Source organism: Atractosteus spatula, chromosome 20 (assembly GCF_055471065.1).
Source record: "Atractosteus spatula isolate fAtrSpa1 chromosome 20, fAtrSpa1.hap1, whole genome shotgun sequence".
Classification (NCBI taxonomy): Eukaryota; Metazoa; Chordata; class Actinopteri; order Semionotiformes; family Lepisosteidae; genus Atractosteus; species Atractosteus spatula.
In genome coordinates, this window is record NC_142725.1 from 11,727,301 (window position 1) to 11,745,489 (window position 18,189).

Sequence of the window (18,189 nt, forward strand, 5' to 3'; positions counted from 1 at the left end):
CCGAATGTACAGCAAGGAACTAGAAATCACGGCATATACTAGTCCTGGAATGTTACACTTTAATCGAAGCAGACCTCATTACCATTGCTTGCCGAGTATGTTTATAACCCAGCCAGCTTTAACATTTCATTACCTAGAATCGGCAAACACCTGCCACGTTGTCACATAATAGCCTTACAAGAGCATATCTATATCTAAGTGTGGATTTAAAACAAAGGTTTTAATTGACTTGACCCTAAACATGATAAAAGCCTTCAAGTGTCTTAAAACATGATGTAGAAAACTTTCTTCTAACATCTTTGTTCAGTGATTGCCAGTAATTTCCCCAGAGCAGCCAAGGAAGAATCACATTTTAAGGGAAGATACAGCCATATTGTCAATGAAATGAACCTCTTTACCTATTATGGCTTCAGTATGAATATAAACTTGAACCACTGTATTCCTGAATTTTTTATGTTTTATTCACTTTGCTGAATAAAAACTAAAGTAAAAACTTGGATCCACAAATTTCTAAAACAAAAACATTTAACTTATCATTCCTATTATTAATAATTATAATTGCTGTTTTTGCTCGGAGAGGGGAGAAAGTCTATCACAGGTGATGTTAACCTGTGGGATTCTGAACTGCTTATCGTGAGGTATGCATGTTTATTTTATTCCACCACAACTTTCCGCACAATTCAGCTTAACATTCAAGAAGCTAGCGTATTATTACAATTTAAAGAGTAATAAATTCACAATTTCAATATTGTACTATCAGTTCAAGTTACGAGTTACAAGGAAGGATAATCAATGCATTTTTGAATACTGACTACAGCGCTTCTGAAAACCTGTGGTTGAAAGCTACTTGGGACAATGGAATGGGGTGGTAGTGATCTGCTGTATGACCCTGTCCAGCAATTTATTGCCCAAGAAAGATCCCAACATGCGTAGATGCAGAGCAGTGTGGGTGTTATCTCAGCCAAAGCGTGGAGCAGCCTCTTGAACATAGCTGCAAATCCAGCAAAGTCAGCTGAGATGACTCATTTTCAGGTCTGTCAACTAAAGAGAGGTAGAGGGAGAAAATACAGTATTGGCAAGCCTACCTTCCATGGGTGTGTTGGGGTCCGGTCTGTTAGCAAACACTACATCCACATACTCTAACTGCAGTCGCTCCAGTGAAGCCTTAAGACCTGCACAAAGAGACAAAACCTTGTTTAGAAAAGTCTCTTTAAATTTGAATTTGGCAGCTTTGGATTTCACCTTTTAAATGATACTGCAGGACTGCGGACCTGGAAATGTTTTGTTTAATAAAATAAAAACATTTTATTGACCAGGGCTCCTCTCTAAAAAAACCCTTGAAGTGTAGCCACTTACGAAGGCTTTTTAAACTGGAATGTGAAATATTTTCTGTTGGATTGGGAGGCTGTTTAGTCTGGATACAAAGCTCTGCTTTTCCAACTTAGGCTTCTTATGACCCATGATAGAGAGCCCTCTTCACAGTCACAAGTGTGTTTATAAAATTCATTTAAATTAAGGACTGGAAGAGATGAAAGGTCCTGGGATGAAGCTCCACTTCAATAACAATAACACATATATCAGAGTTTGCACTCAGCATGTACAAAAACATCCTCCTGATCACCCTTGTGTTTCAAAACAAGACTATATTCATCTATTACAACACATGAGGTTTTAAACCAAACTACAAAGCCTACCTTCAATTATATGCTTTCTGGATAACCCTCTTTCAGTCTCTGCTCTGAAAAACAAAATAAAAACAAACACCCATGCACTGCAGAGCTATTACCACAAATAATGGAACAGTATGCCTTCTTCCACAGAGCTTTTGATTACTTACTTTGTTCTACAATGTGCATTGTGACATTACAACGTGTGTTGTATAAAGTCTGGATATTAAGCACTTACAGTATGTATTATTTGCAACATAAAGTAAAAGCCTTTACCTCTCCCAGTCAGAAACCATGATTGACTTTGAGCACTTGGCTGACATACTGTAACAACTGAAAATCTTCTGTAACACTAATTCATAAAGAGATTGTGATAACTATTATCGCAAATACCTGAAAATCAGACGCTTTACACAAGACAAACCTGTCAGTGAAAGGGTACAGACAGTGATTACTGGAATGGTAGGTTGACTTTTTGCATCCCAAATACATTGTGTATTGGACTCTTCCTGTAATTAATAATTAATTAATCACACGGTGGGGGGGGGGGGGGGGGGGACATGGACTTGTAAATACATACATGTATAAAGAGATAATGCAATTATTTTTGACCCACTGTCTCTGTTATTAACTATTAACTTCGCAAAGACTTCGTGTGGTGAGATCTGCAATGCAAACGACAGCGGATTCACAGAGGGGGAGCTTAACCTGGTTAAGCACAGGTAATTATGAAGCCGCTGAAGCCCAACTCCTCAGCGTGCTTCTTCATTAATTGCCTTGCATGAGCGGGACTCTCCCCCTCTGCTTCGAACACATTCAGATGCAAGATATTCTTAGCCCTCAATCAGCCACTGCTGCTCCCCGCTGTTCATTTAGCTTATTAAAGTGCTGCACTGCGGAGTCACACCACAGGCTCTGCTCGATCTCTGACCCACACGTGCCACAGGGAGCCAGGCCCCCTCACCAGGACAGAAAATTCCACCTACTTTCCGCCCCAAAAGATCTTGGTGGTGATGACCAAACTGGAACGTCTAGAAGAGAGAAATAAACAATTCATATTGATAACAATTGGGAGAAAGGGGAGTTGTATTTTAAATCATATTAAAGCTGACATGAAAAGAACATAAGTTTGAGACACACTGATTTATAGGGTCAATTCAGGTTAGCTCCAGCAGATAACCTGTATTAGAATATATGCCTTTACATTGTGATAAGTGAATATAATCACTTATTGTACAGTTATTTAATTAAAATATGTGCAATAGCCTATCAGATGGTGATGAACAAATCCTGAATAATATAATGATTCAGAATAGAACACCTAACCCTAGATTTTTGTTCCTGTTTCTTGTGAATTTATAAATAGCAACCTTTTTTTCCAGACACTCCCAACCCAAATTCTTCAGTGCCACAACAAGATAATAAGATCACAAGAAGTATTCCTTTAAAAAGCCATGCCTATAAAATGACCATCGTCTCATGACCACAAGTAAGTCATAGTTCACTCATACTCACATACTGAACTCTGTAACTCTACAGCCAAGTCACAAACAGACTGGATGCAGGTCAGGCAACTCCAACCACTCGTCTTTCAGCACACAAACACAAACTGTACATTAACCTTAATATGAGGAACTGTAAGACACACACATTGCAGCCCAAGTGTCCCAAAACAGCAGATCCTACATTAACATGAACAAGAACAAAGTATAGACAGAAAATAAAAAGGTGTGAAAAGCAAATACTTTAAAATTAAAGTATGTTTCCAGCCAAACTGCTTTTGGTTCTACGGTGTGTCCCTGTACGTAAAAAGCTAGAGCACTGCCTTCAATATCACCCCAATACTATATACTCACGTTATTATGAGTAATAACTGTACTTAGAAGCTGTGTTCAAGCTAACTTACAATCAAAAAGTACAGTATATGTACTTTTTACAGCCAGCCCACTCAGATATGAAAGTAAAGGAAAGCTCATGTTAAATAACTAATTTGTGCCATCAATCCTCTCACACGAAGGATTCTGGAAGACAGGTGACACTATGATAGGGTGCTGCAGCCACAGAAGGTGAGGCTTTACCAAACCCACTCCATGAATTATTCACCTCATTCCCCCTTCACAGCAGCGTGCTAGAAAGAGGGACACAGTAGTGGAATTGTTCCCTTTATTAATTTATAATGACTGGCTTTCTAATCACACCGCAACAGCCAGGTTTCTTAAAACTAGAAGAGGGCTCATGGGTTAGAGGGAATAAGAAAATCTTAACAGCACCTTACCTCCAGCCTTTCTTCTTTATAATATTCCCAAGCACCACCTCTGCCCTGGAATAAAGAAACAAGTCTTAAAAGTCTTAAAAATATCTTAAAATAATATTTTTATATCATTAAAAAGGTAATGTTGCTCTCCTATACTGTAAATCAGGAGATTCAACCATGAATACTTGATTTTATTGGTCAGAAGGGGCAGTAATGGAAGCAAAATAGCAAGGATTACTTATAAACATCACATTTTAAGGGAAAAGCAAAGAACAGATACTTCAGCTTTGTACTGTATTTACAACAACTGCTTTTACTAAGTGCCACCTTACTTTACAAATAGGCACAACAGAATGCTGCTGAAGTCAGTACTGCATGGTTGTAATTTTCTGCCTGTGCAACCAGTTAGCATATGTTGTTGTACAGTTTTACTGCTCACATTAAAAAAATATAAAAAAAGACTGTGGGAGAAGATAACTACACCCCATTACTCAGCCAGTTTTACAGTGCAATGACATAACCATTCTTTGCATATGTACATCAGAGATCAAAGATTTAGCTTCACATACAGTATATATGTAATCTGCAGCAACAGCCATGACTAAATCCCTTTTTTCAGTTTATGGGGGCTAACCATATGCATTAATTAAGAAGATCTCTTAGACTGTATGAACAGAGTATTTAACTCTGAGAGGAAGTAAAAATCTGTGCAGTTTTTAATGGCAGATGCCACATGTATGCCTTCAGGACTGATGTTTTCTTCGCGACTGAGTTTCCCCTACTCCCATTAGAAGAGACAGTGTCACGGATGCTTTAACAAAACCATTTAAAACACAGGCAGGAAAAAAACTGCAAAAGAAAAAGAACTGCACTGTCTTTGCACAGTTAATGCAATATGTTACGCTTTAATAAAATGGGGGCAAAGAGAGCAGAGTGCTAAAATACACAAAATGCAACATCTAAAAATTAAAAATGATTTTGATGCATTTGTGCAGACTGTTCCCCAGTAAAGTAATGCTTACTAGTCCATTAAGTAGAATGTTATCCTGTTCAGAAAAAGAAACATAGCCTATAAAAATTAATTCTAACATAATGGCAGATATTCATATGGCGATTCTGTGGTTGTCCATGTTTTTGCTTTATTTTATTTTATGCTGACAAGACAAATACAACCTATCTCAGTGAACAGTTTAAAAGGGTCTGCGGTTAGCCTATACAGTACATCACACAACAATAAAGCGTTACAATAGCAGGTTGCTGATCTGTGCTGAAATGTTATGATACAACTCCTTCCCCAGGATCTGCGCCTGTGGCTGGAAGTTGCCGGTTCAAATCCTGTGGCCGGTAGAGGAATCCTACTCCGTTGGGTCTCTGAGCAAGGCCCTTAACCCCAGCTGCTCCAGGGGCGCTGTACAATGGCTGACCCTGCGCTCTGACCCCAAGCTTCTCTCCTTGTCTGTGTCCCTGTGTGTCTCATGGAGAGTAAGCTGGGGTATGTAAAAAGATGAATTCCTAATGCAAGAAATTGTAAGAAAGTGATCTCTATCTTTTCTTATCTCAGATAACTCACTGCAGAGTATTACAGCAAAAAGAAAAGCAGGAGCAGCTGCTTTTCATTTTGTAGTCCTGTTTAAAAAACTGCACAAAAAAGGAGTGCGGGAACTTCCCTATGAATTCTTTTTATATTTTGCACGCTTCTGCATTCATACACAAAATCAATATTTCAAGATCTCCCGCTCCCTTCTCTCACCCCCCCCCCCCTTCCTGTCCCCCAGGGTATCAGAACTCTTTAATGAGAGCTGAGCTGCATGAAAGTGACCCCTATCAATTCCTGTGGATGTTGCTAATATAAGTACTCCATGGAAAACATGCTGTAAAGTACAATAAAGAATGTGAAATCTTGTTAAATACATGGTACAGTGTGATGCACACTGTATAAATAACAGCACTGTATAATAAACAAGTTAATACCAGTGGAAAACTGGAAGAACAGCACATCAAATTTACCACACAATTACTTAATCAAATGTCTCCCTAGACCTTTTCAGCTTTATGGCAATCTATCTAATCCTGCTAGGATTGCAGCAGACTGGTTTGGTCTGACTATTTTAGCTGCTTTTGTCCAGCTTAAAAAATAACAGTCTCACATGAGAAACACTTCACCATTTTGTCTTTAACTCCTCCCTAATACTCATTTTCTTTACCAACTTATTTATCATTACTCGAACGTGTCATGTGAGGCCTGTATTCCCACAGACACGTGTGAAAGTTCCTTCTCTACACCCCAAGCCCATGGCAAGGACGCATGTGCGTGTGTAAGCACTCTGGTTCTGCAGCAGGCAGCTCTTATTTTAGCAGACACAGTGAAACACAACATACTCAGAACATTAGCTACCCTGCAACTCCAGCAGAAAGCACAGAAGTGCTTAGGTCAAGAATCTTTTTCTGTTTGCCAGACACTTTACATTTTTGACAGACTGCTATTTTGTGTGTACATTTCAAATGACAGAGCTTTATTAGGGCTACTTTTCTGACTCAGAGGAAAAAATGACCTGTCTTTACCCTTTCTGCTAGAATAAGAATAAGAAGCTGCAGCAGAAGCACCCTAACTCATACATATACTGTAGTTTCTGATGCATGTAGTTTGAATATTGGTGAAAAAATAGCTTTAATGAAGACACTAAAATAATAATTTTAATATCAACACTAAAACCTGTAATTACTTTGCACAGTAAAATACAGATAATAATTGAATACATGTTTTTATTGGAGAGGTAAACTCCAGAGGTGCACGATTTATTTTGTTAGAGAAGTATCTGGACTGCAGAGTTAAGAGTTTTAGAGAATAATACAGGCAAAGACAACCACACTTATTACTAGAACTACACCTCTGTAAGCTGACCAGCCTTCATGTTTATGGTCAGTGTATTTGGGAATTCACTGCATACAGTTCTTCTTTCTGAGCACATTCTGTAGCAAACGTCCTAAGTAGCAAACAGGTTTTCATTTTTGTCCTCAGTTAATGCTCGCAGAATACAGTAATGAAAACCGGCAACTGTTAACTTATTCCTATTAAAATAACTATCAAACAAGACTCCCCTTACTCACAGTATGTAGAGTAACCTGGTCCCAACATAATACATTAAGTTGTGCCTGCAAACTACGTAGCAATGACAGAGTGTGATATTTCACAGCCAACTGTATGTACTGCACACATAAATAAAATATAGAAAGATGAAATAGTTCACATTGCGGGACCAAGTGCACCTGTACGATAGCCACATTTTGCATATCACAGCTCTGTAGCCTACAGAGCAATCACTTTGATCTGCTGCTGTGAACGACCAGCCAGGAGACTTACCGTATGAATAATTTTTGCACCTATTATAAAACCTTCCAATTTATTTTTTTTTGTGCCACCTCTTCCAAATTCAAATGCCTGAAGCCAAACAGTAAAAAAATGCATTAAAAGTGTTATGAAACCACAGCATGATACATGGTACAGTATCTGCTCTCACATTGACATCATATAACAATACCTTAAACCATCAGCTCAGCACTATTCCTGGGTAATAGCACATTCTGTAACTGGGGTTTTTTATTTTACTTTTGCAGCAATAAAAGACTTTCTTGAAGAATACTTAAAGAAAGAGGTAACTGTTCATTACCTCTTATTTTCCAGCTGGATTATTTTCCAGTTTCCTAGGTATTGACATTAAACCGAAGTCCTGCTCCAGTCAATATTCACTAATGATAAAAGAGTCCTGGCAGAGAGACTAAAGTTCTGAGAAAGATATCATCTTGCATTCAAACAGCATACTGTCAAACCGACACATCTAAGAAGTTAAGGGTTGGAGATTTAGTAAAGGAAATAAAACTACTAAAAAATAAGGAATTGCTCTTTTCGTAAAGCAACATCGGCAGCACTATTTCTGTTCAACGTGAAGAAAAAAAGGATGGATGTTCCTGTGCCTTTTGAAAACATCACATCTTGGAGTGAGTTCCACTTCCACTCCAGCAGTGAGGATTAATTCTTAAAGCTGCATGTTGCAGTGATTATCTTACTTAACACAAAATCCACTGGATTCCTGGTGCCAACAGTTTTGTCACAGTTCTTTGCTGCTATTCACAACGATAAGCCCTAGTTTGCTATAAACAAAAAAATAGTATTTTAAGAACAAACCTTAGAAATATAATCAATCATAATTTAAAGTTCCAGATATTTGTGTGCATTATCTTACATAGAGTATAGTAGGTTATCAAGGTATCACAGATCTCTGTGTGTTTTACAAGTGCTGTGAGCATTTTTATTAAAGTTTTAACAGAGCTAATACAAATCAATAAAATCTTCGCCTTAATGTTAGCAAAAACAGATCTTAACAGTTCTTCAATCCCATCTAACAGATGCATTATCAAATGCATTATGTGTTTTTGATGATTACTTAGTGATACGCACAGTCAGCATGAGGACAGATTGTGCAACACAATTACTCCATAGCGTAGCTGCCTGTGGCATAATGGTATCTGTTTCACTGTATACAGGGCATGTCTCAAGCCAGGATCTCATCATCATGCTCCTGTGAAGCAGTCTAAAATGGTCCCATCTCTTAGTGGAACTCAAGGCTGACACTGAATAATACATCTGATAGAAGTGCATGGACTTGAAGAAACAAATCAAATGATTTATTTCTACAAGTACAGAATCATCTTTAAGATGTTGTATACGTAGTGGGAGCTTAGACTGCTAAAATAATATGGTGTGGATGCAGATGACTGGAATTTCCTGGTGCACACGCTGCTGAACCAGGACACAACACTTAACTGTACGTAAGGCCATGGAAGAGACCTATATACCTCCAAAGCAAGTGCAGCTTAACAAGCTCTTTTTGAGGCAGATGGTCAGGTCTGAGTTCATCTCTGGTTTGCTGGTTCAGAGTCCCCTGCTGAAGGTCTACAGGTAAGGGCAGCATCTTGATACACAGACACCTCGTGTTTATATACATCTAAAACTATTCCACAATGACTGAACCTAGGCTGGGCTACATTTTTTTACATGATAGTGAAGGTGCAATATGTCTCTAAAATTAAAAGGGGAAAGACACCTAGAGTGGATCATACCATAAAGGCCCCCATACCCTTTGTGAAATATTAATTTACCTTTTGGTGAGCCACAGGAAAGTTTTATATACTTACTATACTTAGAAACATTTAAAATTAACAAGTGAGTATTGGATCCATAGCATTTGTTGCCTCTCATTAGATAAAAGTGGCCTCTTTTCAATTTCTCAGTCCGTTTATTTTAGTGTAGGCCCGTTGAGTATGATTTATTTTTATTAGATCTGCTGTTGAGCCCAAGAGCAGAATAAACCTTTACAAGCACGCAGACTCTTCACAAAACTAATTAAATACAGAGAGAAACTAAAATCCCCCAGCTTCTTGTTACTCACTTCCCTGCTGCGTAGACCTCAGCCGTGTCAAAGAGATTGATCCCATTTTCATACGCCAGGGTCATCAACTGCTCTGCCATCTGGAAGCAGGAGAAACAAGGAGGGAGAGAGATGGACAGCAAGACAGACAGGGAAAGACAAAGAGATGAAGATGAGGCTCAGTCATGTGTAGATTACAGAGCTGTAGGGAAATGCTGCTGAAGCTGAATACCAAAATCACAGCCTGTTTTCACACTTTTCACAGGTATTGTTACTTAAATTTTAAATGTCATGATTCTGAATCTCGCCATGGCACAACGGCAAAATTCTGCCTTAATGTATTTGCACTGCTATCAACAATGCGCAGCAAATACAGTGCAACAGAGAAGGTTAAATGGTCACATTTATTTGAATATATAATGTATAAACACAACACATCCCTTCTTTAAAAATACAACCAGAGCCTATTTTTTATACATGTGAAATCACCACCTGTTTTCCATTGTATACCCTCTGGCATTGACATAGTTAATTAATACTGAAACTGGTTTTCATGGCAGGTTATTGCTACAAACACCGTGCTGTAAGGACAGAATGAAGACAGGTGCATGTCTGTGTGCATCCATTTTGCTGAAAGAATGCAGGTGCCTGGCAGGTCCCAGAAGTTGCTGTTTCACTGTGAGGGAAACCCTGGCAGAAACAACCCTGTCTAGCCTTGCGGTGCTCGACCCACTCTGCACTGCTGGATGGGGAATCTGGAATACAGGGCTCACTGTGTGTTCTGAGCAATCACTCTTACTTGGGTAGTCACTAAAACAAACACCACTGCGCAGAACACAAAAACGTAAAAATGGTTACAAACAAAAAGAGGCCATTAAGCCCATCTTGATCCCTAGGTGATCGATCCAAGGATCCTCAACCTGCAGCTTTTTAAATTAAGCCAGGATATCAGCTTCAACAATATACAGTAGCTGGGTAGGTTGTTTTATACTCTGATAGCCAAATTTAAATCCAACCATACATTTTCTATCTGCTTTATCCACTACAGGGTTGCGAGAGCCTATCCCAGCAAGCAATGGGCGCGAGGTGGGAATACACCCTGGACAGGAAGACTGTCCATCGCTGGGCGCACACAGTCACAGATTCACTTACACCAGGGCCAATCTTCCCAGAAGCCAATCTACCATTATGGTTGGTGGACTGTGGAAGGAAACCTGAGCATCAGGAGGAAACACACATGAACACAGGGAGAACAAACCAACTCTATGCAGATACGAGCCTGGTAATTGAATCCAGGGCTCAGCCCTGCAAAGCAGGAACGCTAATCACCACGCCACTGTGAGGCCCCCCATTTAAATCTCATACGTAAAAAAATATTTTTGTGGCTGGAAAATCTTCATTAGAAAAGTTAAAGACTGTATTTTGAAAGGATGGGTGAACAGTCCATTACTGCTGAACTGAGAGATGCATGGAGTTCCTTTGATAAGCCTCTCTGCACCCAGCTCTTAATACTGACAGGCAACACTGAACTAGCTTTTCAGACAAGGGAACCTGCTTTGCATCAAACGATAAAATACTGCATAGTGCAGGCAAAGTGTTGTCAGCACTATTACACTATGAAAGACTATATTTCACTAAACAGACTGGGTTTAATGGTCAATGCTAAGTCTTTCATCTTTTACTGTCATGATATTGGAACATCCCAGGTTATCATGACAGACTAATTGTGAGAGGATAAATGATGCTTACAACCTTATTACTGATTTGTAAACTCAACAGGCCAACAGCAGAAGAAAGGTTTAATCTGAGTGTATACACTGCACAAGCCCTTATTTGATAAACACAAAGCTTCATATAAGGGAATAAGGTAACATCAATAATTTAAAGTTTTTTTTTTACTTTAGTTTATTTGGAACTGCTAAAGCATCCAGCAGATTAAGATTATCGCAACAACTCTGCCTTCAGATGGGGTAGGCGAATGATCAGCTTGTGCATCAGCTCATTGGAGATGGATAGAAAGGCTACTCAGATGGGACATGAGGGCTTTGAAGCCAGGACAACTTATTTTGCACAGTGTAAGGGAAAAATCTGACTGCTCACTTTTAGTCATTCTCCCTGAAAGATCTGCAAACTCACAAAAAAGCCCTGTCATACCAAAGGCTGTGACACTCCTTAGGCCAGCAAGTCCCTGGACTTTGCTGCGATTCATGCTTTCACACTCAAGCAAGGGGAAATTGTGCTTTGCCCTTGAAAGATACAGCATGTGCCTTTGTCGTGAGGCCAACGATAGCGGCGTTAATCAAATTACTGTTTGTCCAGAAGATGGCTTTTACTAAGTGCAGCTGACGTATACAAAGCACTCTACATGATTCAGTTCCTTGTTGTCTCAGCTTACTGCTGAAGCCATATGTTCCACCCAGACCTTTACTGTCAGTAGCCAAATGTCCTGCTGCATTTACTTTCCTGAGCTGCTGTCCCGCCACCTTGGGGACTGTTCTTCAGCTGGGAAGACAGTCAGTTTGTGATGTAAGAGGCACAAACACCATCATAACCTCGGCTCCAGAATCTCTCAGATTCAGGTATTAAAAAAGAGTCAAGGTTAAAGAGTTTAAATAAAGAAGACAGCAATAAAAAAGGCAGCCGATCCTACCTCATCTGTGATCTGACCTCCAAAGGTCACCCATGTTCCTGGAAAAAACAAAACAGAAACATTTTCTTTTCCCAACCGGCATTAAGATCACTTGACAACAATCCAGTCCATTCCTAGCAACTGTGCAAGAACATGCCTCTTCTGACCAAAAATATTGTCTGAGTATGATCAATATGTTCATTAGTCAAATTCAGTAACTCCACACAGCACCTTAGAAGAACACAAGGCCTGGTGCTGCTAAAATAGCATAACATAAAGTGATTGTGTATTTAAAATGATGTACATATGACAATAAAAGGGATCCTTAACATGTCTAAAGCATATATATTATACCAAGCTTTCTCTAACAAATTTCAGTGCAACCTTCTTAAGTTCCCAAAAATAAGACAAATCACTTTGAACTGTCAATCAAACAAGTAACAATTTTAGAAGAATCCTGACCAGGGATACAGCAAAAACTAGCAGGGAATAATCCCTGTATTGCAGTAGTGGTGAGGGAGACCTTTCTGCACAATTACAGAGACAGAGGCAGACTGTACTGGTTGTGCAAGCCAACGGCAGCCAGTTCTGTTAGGGCATTTCAGTTTGATTTAACTCTGGCAATGCTCTGCACTGTGTTATTGGGAGTGACAGTTGAGCTAAAACTCAGAAAATCTACAAATTCACAGCTTTCACCATTTTCCTTTCTTCCTCTTTAAGCAAAAATGTTTTATTTTGCACATAAGTTAAGAGTTCTGATAAAGGACCTTGATGGCTCATCACTTGCAGTCAGTGGTACTATACAATGACATCTGACACAAAGAACACACAAAGCTTCTACTTAGGGTAAAATTAAAATTTGAAGGCTGCTTTTATACACTTGGATTTTTAACAGCATATTTTTTTTCCCCAAATGCCTGTTTCATTGATCTTAGTGTTCTTAGCCTCTGCTGTTCCTGTCTGTCTGCCCACACTCAGGTAAAGAATGAAAGGCAGCCCACCACTCATCCTACTCATTCTTCCATCAATCACCTCACACCACAATATTACAATGGCTGATTGTGCAGTTCCCCTACATTTCTGCTTCAAAATACAGACTAATGTTAGAAAAATACGAACCTAAGTGGAAAACGTACGACACCTTAACAAAAAGTAGTTCTGCAGTTATTTTACTCTTTTCCAACTGATTTCTTCAAATTTATTTCGAGCTTTTCAAACACAAACCAACCTGTATTAATCTCATTACATTAGACTATTATCCATCCATTTTCTGACATCTTTATCCAATACAGAATTGTGAGGGAGCCAGAGCCTAGCCCGGCAAGCAAGAGCCGCAAGGCAGGGTACAGGGTATTAAAAATGAAAACCAGAGCGCCTGGAGGAAACCCACATGAACACAGGGAGAACTGCATGGGGATACTGCAGTATCCCAAGAATTAAACCCAGGGCCCAGCACTGCGAGGCAGCAATGCTAACTACTGCGCCACAATGCCGCCATTAGATCATAACTTACCTTGGAAAATGTTTATGACCGCTGTGCAATACTACCATAATAACCTTTACTATGGCAAATCAATGTTTTATCATACTCTGGTACGATGAAACAGAGTAAATCTTGTTAAGTCAAATATTGGTATATGGGTACAATATTGTAGACAACCCAGGCACAAAACTGCATTACTGATATACAGTACCAGGGGAAACTCGTGTGAGAAAAGAACAAAGAATTGCTCAGAACAAGACATTCATTGTCCGATTGAAAAGTAGCTGCCTACCTTTTAAGTAAGTTACTGTATGTCAGAAATCATTAGCAGGGGGTTGTGCTAATGTAAGCCTTTTGTTTGTCCCCTGGCAGTTTAATGCCCGCGGGGCTGGTAGAGGATAGTCAAGAAGGGAACTGACAGTCAGTTAATAAAGACTGGAGGACAGATGGCAAGAGGAGTTGCACAAATACGCAAATAGTCCTTGCAAGTCCTTTAATTCCTTCACTTGGAGGGCTCAGTTTGTTTATTTGCAAACAGGTTTATATACTTTACTTTCTTGTAGATGAACTGCAATGATTCAGCAGGACATATTTAAATAAAAAACAATCAGAGACCATAGGGTAATAGTAGCACAGGTTGTGAATAACCTTAATTTCTTGATGTGCACTAACATTGGTACCTTCATCTTACCTGTTTTAAAAGTAATCTACATCACAAAGGCCTTCAGACATTTGAGCTATTGTTCTGTATGCAGCCCTTTTTGTTTGATTTCTTAATCAACAAACTCATTCACACTCACCTAGTCCAAGGCAGGACACTCTCAATCCTGATTTTCCAAGGTTTCTGTGAAAAGAGAAGATCTCATTAGTATGAACCTCTAATCAGCATTAAGCACTTTCCTATAAAGCAAACATAATAAAAACATGTTAAACACACGTCTTCCCACACCTGCAAAGGCACCAAAGGTTCAGTGGAATTAATTATGCATTATGCACCTACTGTATATAGTCAAGCTCATTAGCATTGACTCAGAAGCCCTGGAGCTATACAATTATAAACATAACAATCAACATAGATGGTTATAAAGCATAGTCAAAACCAACTAAACCATTAGGATTTAAAAGCACACACTTCTTTGACTTAAATTCAACATAAGAAGCTTCCTTAAAGTGATAATGAGATAGAAATGACCGTTGAACAACACTGCAACCCTTTTCTCACAGGAACAGTCCAGCTTATATCAGGACTTAGACTGGACCTTTCAGCTTTGCTAAACATGATTCAACTCAGGTTCTAGACCCCAGGAAGATGAGGAGATCAACTCATTCCAAATGAAATTCAAAATCACTTAAATGGCCTTTTTATTTTATTCATGAGAACACTACACCACTGTTTACTGGCAAATATGCTATGATTCCAGACCATTCAACCTGTAAATTATTTGCAATTTTAAGTTAATTTCAATGCATAAAAAGTATTTTCTTTTGCATAAGCATTAGAGGCTGGCTACTTCCTATGGCATGAGGATTGTAGTTATAGATGAACTACCAGCAAGAGGCCAGAAAAAATCCTGCTTGAAGAATTCTCCTGCTGAAGAGTGAATGTGAAACCTTTGGTGTTTAGATGCAAATTGCTATGAAAAGCATATCAGAGCAGGAAAGTGACTAAAGCATGAAGTAGAAAAGAGCACTGTGGCAGAACAGTGACACCGGCTTATCCAGAATCGCTTTAAATTGCCCACAGTCCCTGCTTTGAGGTGCTCTGTTATGAAGAGGGCTAAGTATATGTGCCATGGGGGAGATTCGTCACGGTGGCAGAGGAGAGAGGACTTCTCAAATAATCCTGCACTGCCTGGGTGAAATCGCCACTGCTTACAAAGAGAATCAAAGCACAGAAAGAATACAAATCTGCCTCAGGGAGCAGTACTAGCAAAGGCAAATCAAATTCTTCATAACAGTCTTCTCAAATAGATATTCTTAACCACCAGGACAACAATATTTAAAATAATGCGTTCAGAGTCTTGTGCAGGTAGCAAGTAGCAGCAGCATTTCCTTTTATAATCACCAATCGAGTGTCTCTTGTTGGGATTGACATTCCTTTTTCTCTTGGAGGCTGTTTTATCAATGATAAATGATCAGTTCTTTCTTATGTACTGTAATGTATGTGTGTTCTAGACTTCCAGATCCAAGGAATGCAGCTGCACAATTATCTGTGCCACGGATAGGCAACACCAGTCCTCAAAGACTGAATTCCTCTAGGAATTAGAATATCTTGCAGTTAGCAACTGAATAAGCCCTGAAAAACAAACAGGTGATTCAATGTGTGATCCAATTAATGAGGTTAACTAAGCAATTAAGATCTGAGTTAGAATGAAAGCCTACAGCCACTGCAGCCATTAGGGACCAAGGCCACCTAGCTCTGCATTACTCTCAACTTTCACTCATAACAATGTTATAAAACATTCCATATCAAACATATTGCACTGTCATATGTATAATTCAATCCCACAGAGAGCTGTGTGCATTTGTATTTTTAAATGCAGCAAAAGAATGTAACTGACCCAGTTTAACTTGATCTAATGCACAGAGGAAAAATAGTAATGGATGATATTTAGTATTTTAGCTTTAAGATTTTATTTGAAGTATTACAACTGTAAGTAGTTACTGGATTTATTCCAGTAAAAAGATGTAGAAAATGTACTGTACTGAAATCATTTCAGTGTGCTGTTGAAATGTCCACTTAAATGTTATGTTATGGCACAGCAAATTAATCCTATTTTCCCAAGCAATATAACACAAAGCAATTTATACTCTATATATTTTAAGAAGAATTGGGATATTGAATCTGTATATGCTTTATAAGCACAAAACATATTGATTAAAAAGAAATGCCACTGCTGCTCTTTTTTGTAAGGCACAGCTCAGTGCACTACAGAAAATCTGTCACCCAAAGGCAAATGCAAACATGAAGAGCTGCCTATTTCCAGCCAACAGAGGTGTGAGCAAAACAGTGATGTTACACTTCCAGATGTCCTGGGAAATAAGGTCAGCAAAAGACTGAGCAAGAGGCCTGGTCCTTCTGGAGGACAGACTATTTAAAATGAAACAGAACCCACTTTACTCTTATCAAACTACAAATCACACAAATTCTCAGATGAAGACCACTTGCAGGAGACAACTTATTGCTTTAGGTCCACTATTATAATACACTCTTTTTTTGCAATATAGTTTTTGAGAAGATAGGGTACAGTGATAATACACGATTGATAACACACTGTATAGTGCACTCCATTACACGGTTTCTTTAAAGTGGCTTACAGCATAAATTGCTTTGAAATCTGGTTGTGTAATGATTTACATAATTGAAATAATACTACACAGGATACTACACAACTATAACCTGTAGGTCTGGGGTCTCTAAGGCCCATGATTGTACACTTTGAGCATCTTAATTGCACCTTCGTTTTAATGTGCATACATCATGTGGGGGAAGAAGAAATAAAAGGAAACTCCTTTGATGCAGTTCAAGAAAAAACTCCTTTACACCACGTCTAACTTTTCATCATGCAATTCAATTGTTGGGTTTGCTACATTTGTATACTGTATATTTGGGTAAAAATTATTCAGCTGTACGACCTGGTGTCACTGACACATCTGTCATAAAAGGCAATTGCTAGAATATTGCGTATTAACCCAAGCAACTTGTGGAACTGAATCATAAACGAGAACATTTCTATATGCACATAGGTGTATAGTATGCATGCTGATGTGTACACATCTGCGCTTTTTATATGCCAGCAGCCATATCACCCTGCAACTCACAACTGGCAGCCCACTGGAGCTCAGCAGGTGTGAGCCTGGTCAATACCTGGATAGGAGACCTCCTGGGAAAAAACTAAGGTTGCTGCTGGAAGAGGTGTTAGTGGGGCCAGCAGAGGTAGCTCACTCCGCGGTCTGTGTGGGTCCTAATACCCCACTATAGTGACGGGGACACTATATTGTAAAAAGGTGCCGTCCTTCGGATGGGACGTTAAACCAAGGTCCTGACTCTCTGTGGTCATTAAAAATCCCAGGGCGTTTCTCTTAAAGAGTAGGGATGTAACCCCAGCATCCTGGCCAAATTTCCCATTGGCCCTTACCAATCATGGCCTCCTAATAATCCCCATCTGTGAATTGGCTTCATTACTCTGCTCTTGTCCCCGCCGAGAGCTGATGTGAGGTGAGCGTTCCGGCGCACTATGGCTGCCGTCGCATCATCCAGGTGGGGCTACACACTGGTGGTGATGGAGGGGAGTCCCCAGTACCTGTAATGAGCTTTGAGTAGAGCATCCAGAAAAGAGCTACATGTATATAAGGTTAAGGAATTATTATTATTATTATTATTATTATTATTAAACAGATGACTTTAATTAAAGATAAAGGCAGAATATTTGTGCAAATTCAGATTTTTTCTTTTCAAATAAGAGATAATAACACAATGTCTTCCTCGTCTTTTCCCATAGCCAAATATGAAATAATAAAAAAAAAACATCCGACAGCATCTTCCTAAATGATACACCTTTACTTGTCTCAATTGTCTTTGTATTTTAGAGAAAGATATCTTCATGGCTATCTGAAACAATCTGTTCTTAATTGGTGCTAAAGATTTGATAACTCGCTATACTGCTCTCAGGACATCTGCAGATGCATTTCACTAATGACTGGATAATAGTTCTGAGCCACTGGGCCAG

General features: G+C 39.1%; 1 protein-coding gene across 1 annotated transcript in view; it reads right to left on the reverse strand.

Moving 5' to 3' along the window:
* LOC148817521 (voltage-gated potassium channel subunit beta-2) overlaps window positions 1-18,189 on the reverse strand; it is a 139,184-nt gene that overhangs the window by 20,959 nt on the left and 100,036 nt on the right. Inside the window, exons 4-10 of the mRNA XM_088938241.1 lie at window positions 14,260-14,303; window positions 11,998-12,035; window positions 9,369-9,448; window positions 3,943-3,987; window positions 2,654-2,698; window positions 1,695-1,738; window positions 1,086-1,172 (exon numbers count right to left, since the gene is read on the reverse strand). Of these exons, the coding sequence (XP_088794367.1) occupies window positions 1,086-1,172; window positions 1,695-1,738; window positions 2,654-2,698; window positions 3,943-3,987; window positions 9,369-9,448; window positions 11,998-12,035; window positions 14,260-14,303 (383 nt within the window). The remainder of the gene's footprint in view (window positions 1-1,085; window positions 1,173-1,694; window positions 1,739-2,653; window positions 2,699-3,942; window positions 3,988-9,368; window positions 9,449-11,997; window positions 12,036-14,259; window positions 14,304-18,189) is intronic.